General features: G+C 43.1%; 1 protein-coding gene across 2 annotated transcripts in view; it reads left to right on the top strand.

Annotated features, from left to right (window-relative positions):
* Positions 1-14959, top strand: part of LOC139537421 (spectrin beta chain, non-erythrocytic 4-like) — a 36331-nt gene that overhangs the window by 2148 nt on the left and 19224 nt on the right. For both annotated transcript variants that reach the window (XM_071338675.1, XM_071338674.1), the window contains 2 exons: positions 11673-11936; positions 12324-12554. In XM_071338675.1, coding sequence (XP_071194776.1) covers positions 11673-11936; positions 12324-12554 — 495 coding nt within the window. The remainder of the gene's footprint in view (positions 1-11672; positions 11937-12323; positions 12555-14959) is intronic.

The following is a 14959-nucleotide window of genomic DNA, read 5'->3' as shown; positions in this document are numbered from 1 at the left end:
AAGCATTTATTATCAATAATTGGATGAAACGTGAACATCATGACAGTTAGTGGGCTATCAGACCTGTGTGCTACTGTCAACATACAATCCATTCATGGCCTTATTTTATGAATATACCAACAAGTCTGTATTAATAGCGTAGTACTGTACAACATGCAATTGTTTGTATGGTAACTAGAGAGGCAGTAAATGCTGACATCCCAGTTCTCTGGTGCTGTTTTATCAGTGAAGACAACCCATACCTGGGTTGGGTTCAATAGAGAGAACATTTTCGAAACTGGAAGGTACTACTTGAACTTGTCCAATAAGAACAAGCCTTGGTGTTACTGTGCCCTACTGACCCCGATCCAAGTGTTCTTCAACCACACTGCTGCAGAGAAGCCTGGTGGGAGGCTCATGTGGGTGCTCCACGTTTGAATTAGTTGATTTACCTCGGAATTCCAAATCAACCCCTAGCCCATACACCTAAGGCACTCAGCCAATCAGAAGGCCAGGTGAGGCAATTGACATAATACTGCCATACACAATCCTTTCAGATCTACAGGGACTAGGGCTCGATTTAGAATAAGTCTACCCATTCCAGGAAAAGGTCTACTGTATTTAGAAACCTTTAGTTTGTAAAAGTCTTCACCCCAAGTAATTCAATTTAGGGCCAGGCTATACTGTGAGAATTAGCTTATCTAGCCCACATGCCCTTTTGAATGCTCTCTTGACTACTATTGTTTATTTAGGCCTATCAAGAGATACATGTAATCGAACAAGTCACTGCATACAAATACCTTGGTATTTGGATGGACAATGACTTATTGTTTAAAAAAACATACGGATGAGCTTGTTAAGAAACTAAGATTTAAAGTGGGCTTTTTTTTACAAAACAGGTCTTGTCTCTCTCTAGTCAGCAGGAAGCAGATTGTGCAGTGAACCTATCTACCTGTTCTTGATGAGGGTGATACTATTTATCAAAGTGCAACTGCCTCTACTCTTAAACCCCTGCATGCCGTTTGTCATAGTGCCCATTGTTTTATCACAGGAGACAGTTTTATTACTGTATTCTTTACCAAAAGGTTGGTTGGACCTCTTTGAAGTCACGTAGATCACATCATTACGCTCTTTTTGTTTACAAAGCCCTGCTCCACAAGCTTCCGACTTACCTAACTTCACTATTAAGATTTAAAATGACAAGTTATCAAACCAGTTCATAGGGTTAACTCTGGAGACTCCTATGTTTGTCAGTGCAATTGTGTCGTGCTGTATTTTACTTGTTTTATATTGTATTCAATTTTTTTGTTCCATGAAATTGTATATTCAGGGCTCCCTTCAAAAAGAGACACTGGTCTCAATGGTGACTCCTTGCTAAAATAAAGGTAAAATAAAAAAACGAAATAAAAATAGATTGGATGTGAAAACAGACTTACTGTATGTAGGACCTAGCTAACTAATTATTGTGGATAACACCATTTTGAAAGCCTTAAATGTCTGCTGGATGTCTTAGCCTTAAAATTGTATCAAAATGTATGTTATTTTCATGCATTTCCCAGCACTCTTACCTTTACTTTTCTAAGACTTTTGCAATGTCCTGTGCTTTCTTGCAAGAACGTGATTTTAACCTCAGTTGGAATACCTTCACGATTGACATTTCAATGGATTTCATTTCAATGATTTAATTTATTCCGGTAAATCTGTTTTGATATTGTAGCGGTTTACTGAAATTATTTATTCATCGAGCTCATCAGCAAGGTATTTATCTTTTTGCTCTCACATTTCGTAGAATATTATGGCATGATAAACTGAAACACCTCTAATTTACAAAAATTGCTTTGTTAATATATATCCCAATGCAGAAGTTTTATATCAAAAGGGCATATTGATAACAAATGTTATATACACTACCAGTCAAAAGTTTTAGAACACTTACTCATTCAAGAGGTTGTCTTTATTTTTACTATTTTCTACATTGTAGAATAATAGTGAAGACTTCAAAACTCTGAAATAACACATATGGAACATGTAGTAACCAGAAATGTGTTAAACAAATATAAATATATTTTATATTTGAGATTATTCAAATAGCCACAATTTGCCTTGATAACAGCTTTGCACATGCTTGGCATTCTCTCAACCAGCTTCATGAGGGAGTCACCTGAAATGCATTTCAATGAACAGGTGTGCCTTCTTAAAAGTTAATTTGTGCAATTTCTTTACTTCTTAATGCGTTTGAGCCAATCAGTTGTGTTGTGTTATACAGAAGATAGCCCTATTTGGTAAAAGACCAAGTCCATATTATGGCAAGAACAGCTCAAATGTGCTAAGAGAAACGACAGTCCATCATTACTTTAAGACATGAAGGTCAGTCAATGCAGAAAATGTCAAGAACTTTGAAAGTTTCTTCAATAGCAGTCGCAAAAACCATCAAGCGCTATGATGAAACTGTCTCTCATGAGGACCGCCACAGGAAAGGAAGACCCAGAGTTACTTCTGCTGCAGAGGATAAGTTCATTAGGGTTAACTGCACCTCAGATTTCAGCCCAAATAAATGCTTCACAGAGTTCAAGTAACAGACACATCTCAACATCAACTGTTCAGAGGAGACTGCATGAATCAGGCCTTCATGGTCGAATTGCTGCAAAGAAACCGCTAGTAAAGGACACCAATAATAAGAAGAGACTTGCTTGGGCCAAGAAACACGAGCAATGGACATTAGACGGGTGGAAATTTGTCCTCTGGTCTGGAGTCCAAATTGGAGATTTTTGGTTCCAACCGCTGCGTCTTTGTGAGATGCGGTGTGGGTGATCTGATGATCTCCGCATGTGTATTTCCCACCGTAAAGCATGGAGGAGGAGGTGTTATGGTGTGGGGGTGCTTTGCTGGTGACACTGTCTGTGATTTATTTAGAATTCAAGGCACACTTAACCAGCATGGCTACCACAGCATTCTGCAGCGATACGCCATCCCATCTGGTTTGCGCTTAGTGCGACTATCATTTGTTTTTCAACAGGACAATGACCCAACACACCTCCAGGCTGAATAAGGGCTATTTTACCAAGAAGGAGACTGATGGAGTGCTGCATCAGATGACCTGGCCTCCACAATCCCCCGATGGTTTGGGATGAGTCGGACCGTAGAGTGAAAGAAAAGCAGCCAACAAGTGCTCAGCATATGTGGGAACTCATTCAAGACTGTTGGAAAAGCATTCCAGGTGAAGTTGGTTGAGAGAATGCCAAGAGTGTGCAAAGCTGTCATAAAGGCAGAGGGTGGCTATTTGAAGAATCTCAAATTAAAAAATATATTTTAATTTGTTTCACACTTTATCGTTACTACATGATTCCATATGAGTTATTTCATAGTTTTGATATCTTCACTATTATTCTAAGATGTAGAAAATAGTAAAAATACAGACAAACCCTTGAATGAGTAGGTTGTAACGGCAGCCTTCCTCCTCGTCTGAAGAGGAGGTGTAGCAGGGATCGGACCAAGACGCAGCGTAGTTCGTGTTCAACATGTTTAATAAAAATACGATAAACGTGAACACTATACAATACAAAATAACAAACGTGGCAAAACCGAAACAGTCCTATCTGGTGCAGAGAACACAAAGACAGAATACAACCACCCACAAACCCCAACACAAAACAAGCTACCTAAATATGGTTCCCAATCAGAGACAATGACTAACACCTGCCTCTGATTGAGAACCATATCAGGCCATACATAGAAACGGACAAACTAGACACACAACATAGAATGCCCACCCAGCTCACGTCCTGACCAACACTAAAACAAGGAAAACACAAAAGAACTATGGTCAGAACGTCACATAGGTGTTCTAAAACTTTTGACTGGTAGTGTAAATCAAAATTATATACCACTGAGAGGTTATATGTTATAGCAGAGATTAAACGTGAGGTGATGAATGAATGTCTTATTGAGGATATGAGAGCCTCTCACCATACCATACGTATCAGAATGCTCACATGGCCATCTTGCTTGTCCAGTGTACGATGCAATAGTAGGCCCCCCTTCATGAGCCTGATGCTGCTCAATGATGCTCAATGTTCTGCCCTGCAGTCAAAGGCAAATGGGTTTTCTAGAGGGTCCAGGTATTAGGCCTTTTTAAAAGCATATGTCTTTGTTTATTCTTGATGTGGCTGTAAAATGAAATTGGATTATATTATAAATAATGCATGAAATAACTGATCAATCCAACTAATAATAAAAGTAGTCAGAGAGCAGCCGTACCAAACATTGGTAAATCGCGATCTCTCCAACACTGAAAAATCTTTGGAAAGACCAGGGCCATGTTCAGTAGGACACAAGGTCATGGAACATTTAGATATACATATATTTGGAGAACAGACAAACCTCTTTGCCTTGTAGAGTAAGGATTGGAGCTGGTTCTCAAATGGTTGATTTTTAGGAGTGAGGATGTCTGTTGGTAGAGTAGACACAGTATAATATGTACATGCATAAAATAGCTCAGTCATAATCAGTATTGGATGTTAGTGACATACATTTAATACCTGTGATAGATATAGTATCTTGGATAAAAGCATCTTACAATTAAGTATGATTTGTTCATTATGTACATACAGTACATCTACAAATGGCTGTGAAATGTCTACTGGTGTCACAGAGAGGCCCTCGCTCGAGCTAGAATGACAGCTAGCTCAAAGTGGAAACGTAATGAAAAAGGATACCTGCTCTGCTTCAGAATCATCAGCGTATTTGTATAACCTTTCATACCAGATACCAGATAGATACAGTACAAAAGTACATTAAAAGAATGGACACAGAAGATGTCTGCTCTGTCTGTGGTGACTGTATCCACAAGGCTGACTAGCGGGGTTTCTCAAAGGCTCTATGTCTCTGCTAGCCCCACGCAAGATGTGTTTCAGAGACCCTCGTGTCTTGCTACTCTCGAGAACATCACTTAATCGGCCCCCACCTATCCTTCCTCCTCTCCCTCTCTCGTTACCTGAGAGACCGGGGAGAAAAGATTATGCTGCGTTCTGCTGCGATTTGAGAACTCTCTGTCCTTTTGGAAGGGTTCCCGCCCCGGGCCAATTCCTCTGCTCTCCCTCAGTACTTACTCAGCAGATGGGCCTGAGTCCCAGCTTGGAGCTCTGAGCTGGGACTGGGCCTGAGCTCGGAGCTATGAAGTGGGGCTGTCTCAGTAGAGGCCTCTTCAGTCCCGTGGGGATGCTTGTCTGTAACAAAGAGAGGACTCTGGGGTTTACTTAAGGCTGACCTTGTGGCAATGCTTTGCCAATGTCAAATGCTGTGTAAACATAGAAAAACACTGTGTAAACACAAAAACACCTATCCCTCTGGAACACTTGATACTGTCAAACAAAAGCATACGACAGGATCACATCACATCCAGTTGATGTCCTTGGATTCGGTCTAGTGAACATATAACAGTTGAGGTCTGTTGTTGCTGTTTTTAAGGTGTTGGTTTTGCGAGCGAAAAATTAACCATGCACTAGCCTTTTAGTCAGAATCTACAACTGCGTCAGTCACACGTTGTTTTGGTTGCCCGGAGTAGTACCTAGAATCTATCTGCACACCCACTTGAGAAACCATGTAGCTGCACCTAGCTAGCTGTATGTAAAGTATCGTTATGGTGATGTCATGGATTAGTTTAGCATCACAATATACCTGCCAATAGGGTAATTAACAGCAAATGATTCAAACCAGGCCTCTGATGGCATTGTGGGTGTGCGTCTGTATGTGTGCGCAGGCACGCGTGTGTGTGCATATCCATGTGAATGCCATGTTTGTGAGAGTGTGAGTGCCTATTGATTTTCATAGGCTACACGTACGGTGCATTCTGAAAGTATTCAGACCCCTTGACTTTTTCCACATTTTGTTACGTTACAGCCTTACTCTAAAATGGATTAAATAACAAAAAGTCCTCAGCAGTCTACACACAATACCCCATAATGACATAGTGAAAACAGGTTTTTAGAAATTGTTTCAAATTCATAAAACCACAAATAGAAATACCTTATTTACACAAGTATTCAGACCCTTTGCTATGAGACTCGAAATTGAGCTCAGGTGCATCCTGTTTGCATTGATCATCCTTGAGATGTTTCTACAACTTGGTTGGAGTCCACCTGTGGTAAATTCAATTGATTGGACATTATTTGGAAAGGCACACACCTGTCTATATAAGGTCCCACAGTTGACAGTGCATGTCAGACCAAAATCCAAGCCATTAGGTTGAAGGAATTGTCCGTAGACCTCCAAGACAGGATTGTGCCGAGGCACAGATCTGGGGAAGGGTACTAAAACATTTATGCAGCATTTAAGGTCCCCAAGAACATAGTGGCCTCCATCATTCTTAAATGGAAGTAGTTTGGAACTGCCAAGACTCTTCCTAGAGCTGGCCGCCCGGCTAAACAGAGCAATCGGGGGAGAAGGGCATTGGTCAGGAACGTGACCAAAAACCTGATGGCCACTCTGACAGAGCTCCAGAGTTCCTCTGTAGAGATCGGAGAACCTTCCAGAAGGACAACCATCTCTGCAGCACTCCACCAATCAGGCCTTTATGGTAGAGTGGCCAGACGGAAGCTACTCCTCAGTAAAAGGCAAATGACAGCCCGCTTGGAGTTTGCCAAAAGGCACCTAAAGGACTCTCAGACCACGAGAAGCAAGATTCACTGGTCTGATGAAACCAAGATTGAAATCTTTGGCTTGAATACCAAGCGTCACTTCTGGATGAAACCTGACACCATTCCTACGGTGAAGCATGGTGGTGGCAGCATTATGCTGTGGGGATGTTTTTCAGCGGCAGAGACTGGGATACTAGTCGGGATCGAGGGAAAGATGAACAGAGTTAAGTACAGAGAGATCCTTGATGAAAACCTGCTCCAAAGCGCTCAGGACCTCAGACTGGGCCAAAGGTTCACCTTCCAACAGGACAACGACCCTAAGCACCGAGCCAAGACAACACAGAAATGGCTTCAGGACAAGTCTGCGAATGTCCTTGAGTGGCCAAGCCAGAGCCCGGACTTGAATCCAATCGAACATCTCTGAAGAGACCTGAAAATAGCTGTGCAGCGACGCTCCCCATCCAACCTGACAGAGCTTGAGAGGATCTGCAGAGAAGAATGGGAGAAATTCCCCAAATACAGGTGTGCCAAGCTTGTAGCATCATACCCAAGAAGACTCAAGGCTGTAATCGCTGCCAAAGGTGCTTCAACAAAGTACTGAGTAAAGGGTCTGAATACTTATGTAAATGCACATTTTCAGGGGGGGGTTTGTGTACATTTGCAAAAATGTTTAAAAACCTGTTTTTGCTTTGTCATTGTGGGGTATTGTGTGTAGATTGATGAGGGGAAAGAAATGATTTAATCAATTTTAGAATAAGGCTGTTGCGTAACAAAATGTGGATAAAGTCCAGTGGTCTGAATACTTTCCGAATGCACTGTATAGCGCATGAGTGTTTATATAGTATTTTTATGTCTGTGTATTTTATGAATATGTGTGCATATGTGTTTGTTATTGTGCTTCTCAGTATACAATGTATTTACATAGGTGTGTGTGCCCTGCACATCCCCCCTCTCCTTTTCTCTATCTCCTTTCTCCTCTCACTCATACCTCCCTCTCCTCTTTTCTTCTTTCTCTCTGTCCTCCTTTCTCCTTTCTCCTCTCCATTTCCTCTCCTCCCCCCACACTGATTTCTCTTCTTCCTTCTCTCTCCCTGTGTGTCAGTGAAGCCAAGGGAGAGGAGAGAGATCTAGCCTGCTTTCTGCTGGCTCTGCATTATGCGAGGAGGAGAGAGTGGCAGAGAAAAAGAGAGAGAGAGGGAGAGAGAGGGAGGGAGAGAGAGAGAGAGGGATTGAGCAATGGCAGCAGTTAAGCATAGAGGCTGTGCCAAGAGGAGGAATGCAGCACTGCATTATGAAAGCCAAAGGATAGGTCCAGCTATCTCTGAGAAAGATATAGGAGAGAAACATACAGCAATATTTACAGGATGAAATATGTTATATTCTGGGTTATTATGCATGTCCCTGCAAGGTATAGTCTATAGCAGCACCAGTTATTTTCATTTAGCAGGGTATTTAGAATAAAGGACCAATTCTATTCAGGCTTCTCTTCTTGAAAACGAACATTGCACTAAACAGGTCTCTACTACACTTATGGTTATGAAGGTCTACTACGTGTGTATACAGTACAGGACTGTATGTCATTTTCACTGCACAATTTCCTCTGGCTCCATACGGCTGACTGACATTCAGTGGTCCTTGATACTAGAGATGATGAGGAAACGTCTGATATGAACGCTTGTCATAGGAAACACCTCCTGTTCCTCTCAGTCGGAGCATGGGAGGAGACTGTGCATTAGAGAATCTATTTCAGGAGAGCTGGAGTAGAGCCACAGAGAGAGCCTCATATATATATATATATATATATATATATATATATATATATATATACACACTGCTCAAAAAAATAAAGGGAACACTTAAACAACACAATGTAACTCCAAGTCAATCACACTTCTGTGAAATCAAACTGTCCACTTCGGAAGCAACACTGATTGACAATAAATTTCACATGCTGTTGTGCAAATGGAATAGACAACAGGTGGAAATTATAGGCAATTAGCAAGACACCCCCAATAAAGGAGTGGTTCTGCAGGTGGTGACCACAGACCACTTCTCAGTTCCTATGCTTCCTGACTGATGTTTTGGTCACTTTTGAATGCTGGCGGTGCTTTCACTCTAGTGGTAGCATGAGACGGAGTCTACAACCCACACAAGTGGCTCAGGTAGTGCAGCTCATCCAGGATGGCACATCAATGCGAGCTGTGGCAAGAAGGTTTGCTGTGTCTGTCAGCGTAGTGTCCAGAGCATGGAGGCGCTACCAGGAGACAAGCCAGTACATCAGGAGACGTGGAGGAGGCCGTAGGAGGGCAACAACCCAGCAGCAGGACCGCTACCTCCGCCTTTGTGCAAGGAGGAGCACTGCCAGAGCCCTGCAAAATGACCTCCAGCAGGCCACAAATGTGCATTTGTCTGCTCAAACGGTCAGAAACAGACTCCATGAGGGTGGTATGAGGGCCCGACGTCCACAGGTGGGGGTTGTGCTTACAGCCCAACACCGTGCAGGACGTTTGGCATTTGCCAGAGAACACCAAGATTGGCAAATTCGCCACTGGCGCCCTGTGCTCTTCACAGATGAAAGCAGGTTCACACTGAGCACATGTGACAGACGTGACAGTCTGGAGACGCCGTGGAGAACGTTCTGCTGCCTGCAACATCCTCCAGCATGACCGGTTTGGCGGTGGGTCAGTCATGGTGTGGGGTGGCATTTCTTTGGGGGGCCGCACAGCCCTCCATGGGCTCGCCAGAGGTAGCCTGACTGCCATTAGGTACCGAGATGAGATCCTCAGAACGCTTGTGAGACCATATGCTGGTGCGGTTGGCCCTGGGTTCCTCCTAATGCAAGACAATGCTAGACCTCATGTGGCTGGAGTGTGTCAGCAGTTCCTGCAAGAGGAAGGCATTGATGCTATGGACTGGCCCGCCCGTTCCCCAGACCTGAATCCAATTGAGCACATCTGGGACATCATGTCTCGCTCCATCCACCAACGCCACGTTGCACCACAGACTGTCCAGGAGTTGGCAGATGCTTTAGTCCAGGTCTGGGAGGAGATCCCTCAGGAGACCATCCGCCACCTCCTCAGGAGCATGCCCAGGCGTTGTAGGGAGGTCATACAGGCACGTGGAGGCCACACACACTACTGAGCCTCATTTTGACTTGTTTTAAGGACATTACATCAAAGTTGGATCAGCCTGTAGTGTGGTTTTCCACTTTAATTTTGAGTGTGACTCCAAATCCAGACCTCCATGGGTTGATACATTTGATTTCCATTGATCATTTTTGTGTGATTTTGTTGTCAGCACATTCAACTATGTAAAGAAAAAAGTATTTAATAAGAATATTTCATTCATTCAGATCTAGGATGTGTTATTTTAGTGTTCCCTTTATTTTTTTGAGCAGTGTATATATATACACACACACACACACACACACACACACACACACACACACACACACACACACACACACACACACACACACACACGAACAGACAGACAGACAGACAGAGAGAGAAGGAAAAGCTTTGATCTCTCTCTGCACATCTATCTCCTCGTACAGCTCACATCATGCACAAAGCCCAAGATTTAGAAGAAGAAACCCTCGAGTGAATGCAGGGAACTGTTGTGCTTAGACAGACAGACCAGGGGTGTATTAGGGCTTTCCATGCATTATTTTTTTTAGGTCAGCCTGGGGCTAGGTTTTGTTATACACCTGCCTCTGTGCGAGTTAAAGCCATTCAAGGCACCAGCCTTTTGGCATTGCCAGGGCTATTGTGGCTTTGCTCATGAGTTACCATTGATTCAGGGACGAAGATCAGAAATGAACCACACACTTGTTATAGCCCAGAGTTTGAACAAAATATTATGGGACATTTGGGGTTGTCTTGGTGTTGCCTTAACAGGTGTTTTTGACCAGACACAACATTGGCGGTCAATAAAAGGGTGTTTGTCTTCCCTTTCCCGAAACAACCTTTTAGTTAGGAGTCATGACCTTTAAACAGAGACAGTGCTGTGGCTTTCTGTGGTGATTTCAAAAGATGATGCTTTGGATCTCTGGGACCCCTAGCCTTTTATTGAGGCACTGTAGACTTGTGTGTAGACACAGATGATTTCCATGGAATTCATGTGAAAGCAACCTGAAATCAGCCTGATTGCAAAAATTGCCCTAGCTTTGTGCAATCTCTGCTCCCGAGTGGCGCAGAGGTCTAAGACACTGCATCTCAGTGCTAAAGGCATCACTACAGACCCTGGTTCAAGCCCAGGCTGTATCACATACGGCCATGATCGGGAGTCCCATAAGGCGGCGCACAATTGGCCCAGTGTCGTCCGGGTTGGGGGAGGGTTTGGCCGGGGTAGGCCGTCATTGTAAAATAAGAATTTGTTCTTAACTGACAAGCCTAGTTAAATTAAGGTCAAGTAAAAAAAAAAAAATGGCCCTGATAAACATTAGTTTGATATGACGGATGGTCAAGTCACTTATGCATAGGCAGAGAGACATGAAACATTGTCTATGCTTCAATCTGCTGCAGTCATCTTGCACATTTCACACTATGCTTTGTTAGTAAGAACTGATCTTATTTGGCTTGGGTTTAATCATTTGATATTTTCTGGCATTATGCACAAAATAGTAATATTGTATGGAGATTGTGTAGCCTGTATTTGAGAGATTTTCAGCACACTGTACTAAATGAGGAAATAATCAGCACAGCTAGTGAGTAACATCCCTCCAAGGGAAAGTTGACATTATACTAGTGTACATGTTGGAGGGAAGCATTACATCTCTCAGTTGAGAAATATAACTGTTCATTGCTTGATTTAACATATGAGTTTGAGGTTATCACAGTATCAGCAGCAGAGCAGCTTTACAGTTACGACAATGGTATACGATAATACAGCATGTCACCTGAACTTCCTCAGCTTATATTTAACTATTCAAACATTAAATTAATTGTTGGCCATGTAAGTGGCCATACTTAGGACAAGCTAAACTAAGAAAATAACTTTGGTAGGGTATATATGTAACCACTGTTCTCTCTCCTCTTCCCCTCTATGTGCCTTCAGGAGGGCCAGGAGCTGATCGATGAGAAGCCTGAGCTGCGTTCGGTGGTGCAGCAGAAGCTGGAGGAGATCAGGGAGTGCTGGACGGACCTGGAGAGCACCACCAAGGCCAAGGCCCGGGCTCTGTTTGAGAACAACAAGCCAGAGCCGGTGGTGAAGAGCTACTCAGACCTGGACCACCAGCTCTCTGGCCTGGAGAAACAGCCCCCCCAGCTGGAGCAGGCTCATCACCTACCCACATTCAACGAGCAGCTGCATAAATTTCAGGTGTCAATTTACTGTTATAGGTTGCTTTTCATGATTTTTGCTATGGCAGTTATTTTGTGACAACACATTTCAACTCATTTTATATTAATTTATGTAATATTTCAAATTCAAATGTCTGTTAATGCTATAGAAGCCGTTGTTGTTGACTTTTACATGCCAAGTTCCCTGCCATCAGACACTAGGCTGGTTGTCGACATGAAAGAATGCACCGTATAGTTTGTTCTTAAAGCCAGCTAATCCATTACATTGCATAACATTGAAACACAACACACACAAGAAAATAGCTCAAAGTGCTGTTCAAACCCATGTGCTGTGTGTTTGGGCATCAGTCTCTCATCATCTATTCCTAACGTGACCTCCTCTTTCCCCCTGGCTGGCCTCCCTCAGTCTCAGATGGGGAACTTGTACAAGGACGTTGGGGAACTAGGGTCCCTCCAGGGGGTGTGCCTCCCCCAGCGAGGCAGCCTGGTGAAGGGTGGGGAGGGAGAAGGGGGCGAGCAGCCAGCCGTAGTGGAGACCCGCATCGTGCGCCTCATCGAGCCCCTGAAGGAGAGGCGACGCATCCTGCTGGCCTCCAAAGAGATGCACCAGGTCGCCCAGGACCTGGAGGAAGAGATAGTGAGTGACTGACACACTTCATCACTACCTGGTGCCTCTAGCCTTTCTTTCCCTATGTTGATTGATTTAATTTATTTGACAATTTTTTTTATTTATTCCATACGAGTCAAAAGTTTGGACACACCTACTCATTCAAGGTTTTTTTTATTTTTATTTTTTACTATTTTCTACTTTGTAGAATAATAGTGAAGACATCAAAACTATGAAATAACACATCATGTAGTAACCAAAAAAGTGTTAAACAAATCAAAATATATGTTATATTTGAGATTCTTCCACCCTTTACCTTGATGACAGCTTTGCACACTCTTGGCATTCTCTCAATCAGCTTCATTAGGTAGTCACCTGGAATACATTTCAATTAACAGGTGTGCCTTGTTAAAAGTTCACTTGTGGAATTTCTTTCCTTCTTAATGTGTTTGAGCCAATCAGTTGTGTTGTGACAAGGTAGGGGTGGTATACAGAAGATGTGGTAAAAGATCAAGTCCATATTATGGCAAGAACAGCTCAAACAATTGAGATGGTTTGGGATGAGTTTGACCAAAGAGTGAAGGAAAAAGAGCCAACAAGTGCTCAGCATATGTGGGAACTCCTTCAAGACTTTTGGAAAAGCATTCCAGGTGAAGCTGGTTGAGAGAATGCCAAGAGAGTGCAAAGCTGTCATCAAGGCAAAGGGTGGCTACTTTGAAGAATCTCAAATATAAAATATATTTTGATTACTTTTAACACTTTTTTGGTTACTACATTATTCCATATGTGTTATTTCATAGTTTTGATGTCTTCACTATTATTCTACAATGTAAAAAATAGTAAAAAATAAAGAAAAACCCTTGAATGAGTAGGTGTTTCTAAACGTTTGACTGGTACTGTACATAAGGGCGCTCCAGCCGGTGACACCTCCACATGCAAAATATACTTCCCTCTCTCCGTGGCATCTTTCCCTCTCTCCCTCTCTCCACCTTTATCTCTCCATCTATTCTGTTATTTTCTGTCCTATAGCCTCTTAAGGTCTCTAATATGCTTTTCTAAATAGTTCTTACAGTGAGGGAAAAAAGTATTTGATCCCCTGCTGATTTTGTACGTTTGCCCACTGACAAAGAAATGATCAGTCTATAATTTTAATGGTAGGTTTATTTGAACAGTGAGAGACAGAATATCAACAAAAAAATCCAGAAAAACGCATGTCAAAAATGTTATGAATTGATTTGCATTTTAATGAGGGAAATAAGTATTTGACCCCTCTGCAAAACATGACTTAGTACTTGGTGGCAAAACCCTTGTTGGCAATCACAGAGGTCAGACGTTTCTTGTAGTTGGCCACCAGGTTTGCACACATCTCAGGAGGGATTTTGTCCCACTCCTCTTTGCAGATCTTCTTCAAATCATTAAGGTTTCGAGGCTGACGTTTGGCAACTCGAACCTTCAGCTCCCTACACAGATTTTCTATGGGATTAAGGTCTGGAGACTGGCTAGGCCACTCCAGGACCTTAATGTGCTTCTTCTTGAGCCACTCCTTTGTTGCCTTGGCCGTGTGTTTTGGGTCATTGTCATGCTGGAATACCCATCCACGACCCATTTTCAATACCCTGGCTGAGGGAAGGAGGTTTTCACCCAAGATTTGACGGTACATGTCCCCGTCCATCGTCCCTTTGATGCGGTGAAGTTGTCCTGTCCCTTTAGCAGAAAAACACCCCCAAAGCATAATGTTTCCACCTCCATGTTTGACGGTGGGGATGGTTTCTTGGGGTCATAGGCAGCATTCCTCCTCCTCCAAACACGGCAAGTTGGGTTGATGCCAAAGAACTCCATTTTGGTCTCATCTGACCACAACACGTTCACCCAGTTGTCCTCTGAATCATTCAGATGTTCATTGGCAAACTTCAGACGGGCATGTATATGTGCTTTCTTGAGCAGGGGGACCTTGCGGGCGCTGCAGGATTTCAGTCCTTCACGGCATAGTGTGTTACCAATTGTTTTCTTGATGACTATGGTCCCAGCTGCCTTGAGATCATTGACAAGATCCTCCTGTGTAGTTCTGGGCTGATTCCTCACCGTTCTCATGATCATTGCAACTTCACGAGGTGAGATCTTGCATGGAGCCCCAGGCTGAGGGAGATTGACAGGTCTTTTGTGTTTCTTCCATTTGCGAATAATCACAGAAACTGTTGTCACCTTCTCACCAAGCTGCTTGGCGATGGTCTTGTAGCCCATTCCAGCCTTGTGTAGGTCTACAATCTTGTCCCTGACATCCTTGGAGAGCTCTTTGGTCTTGGCCATGGTGGAGAGTTTGGAATCTGATTGATTGATTGCTTCTGTGGACAGGTATCTTTTATACAGGTAAGAAACTGAGATTAGGAGCACTCCCTTTAAGAGTGTGCTCCTAATCTCCGTTCGTTACCTGTATG

Source organism: Salvelinus alpinus, chromosome 13 (assembly GCF_045679555.1).
Source record: "Salvelinus alpinus chromosome 13, SLU_Salpinus.1, whole genome shotgun sequence".
NCBI classification, from domain to species: domain Eukaryota; kingdom Metazoa; phylum Chordata; class Actinopteri; order Salmoniformes; family Salmonidae; genus Salvelinus; species Salvelinus alpinus.
This window is presented reverse-complemented; position numbering and strand designations above follow the sequence as displayed.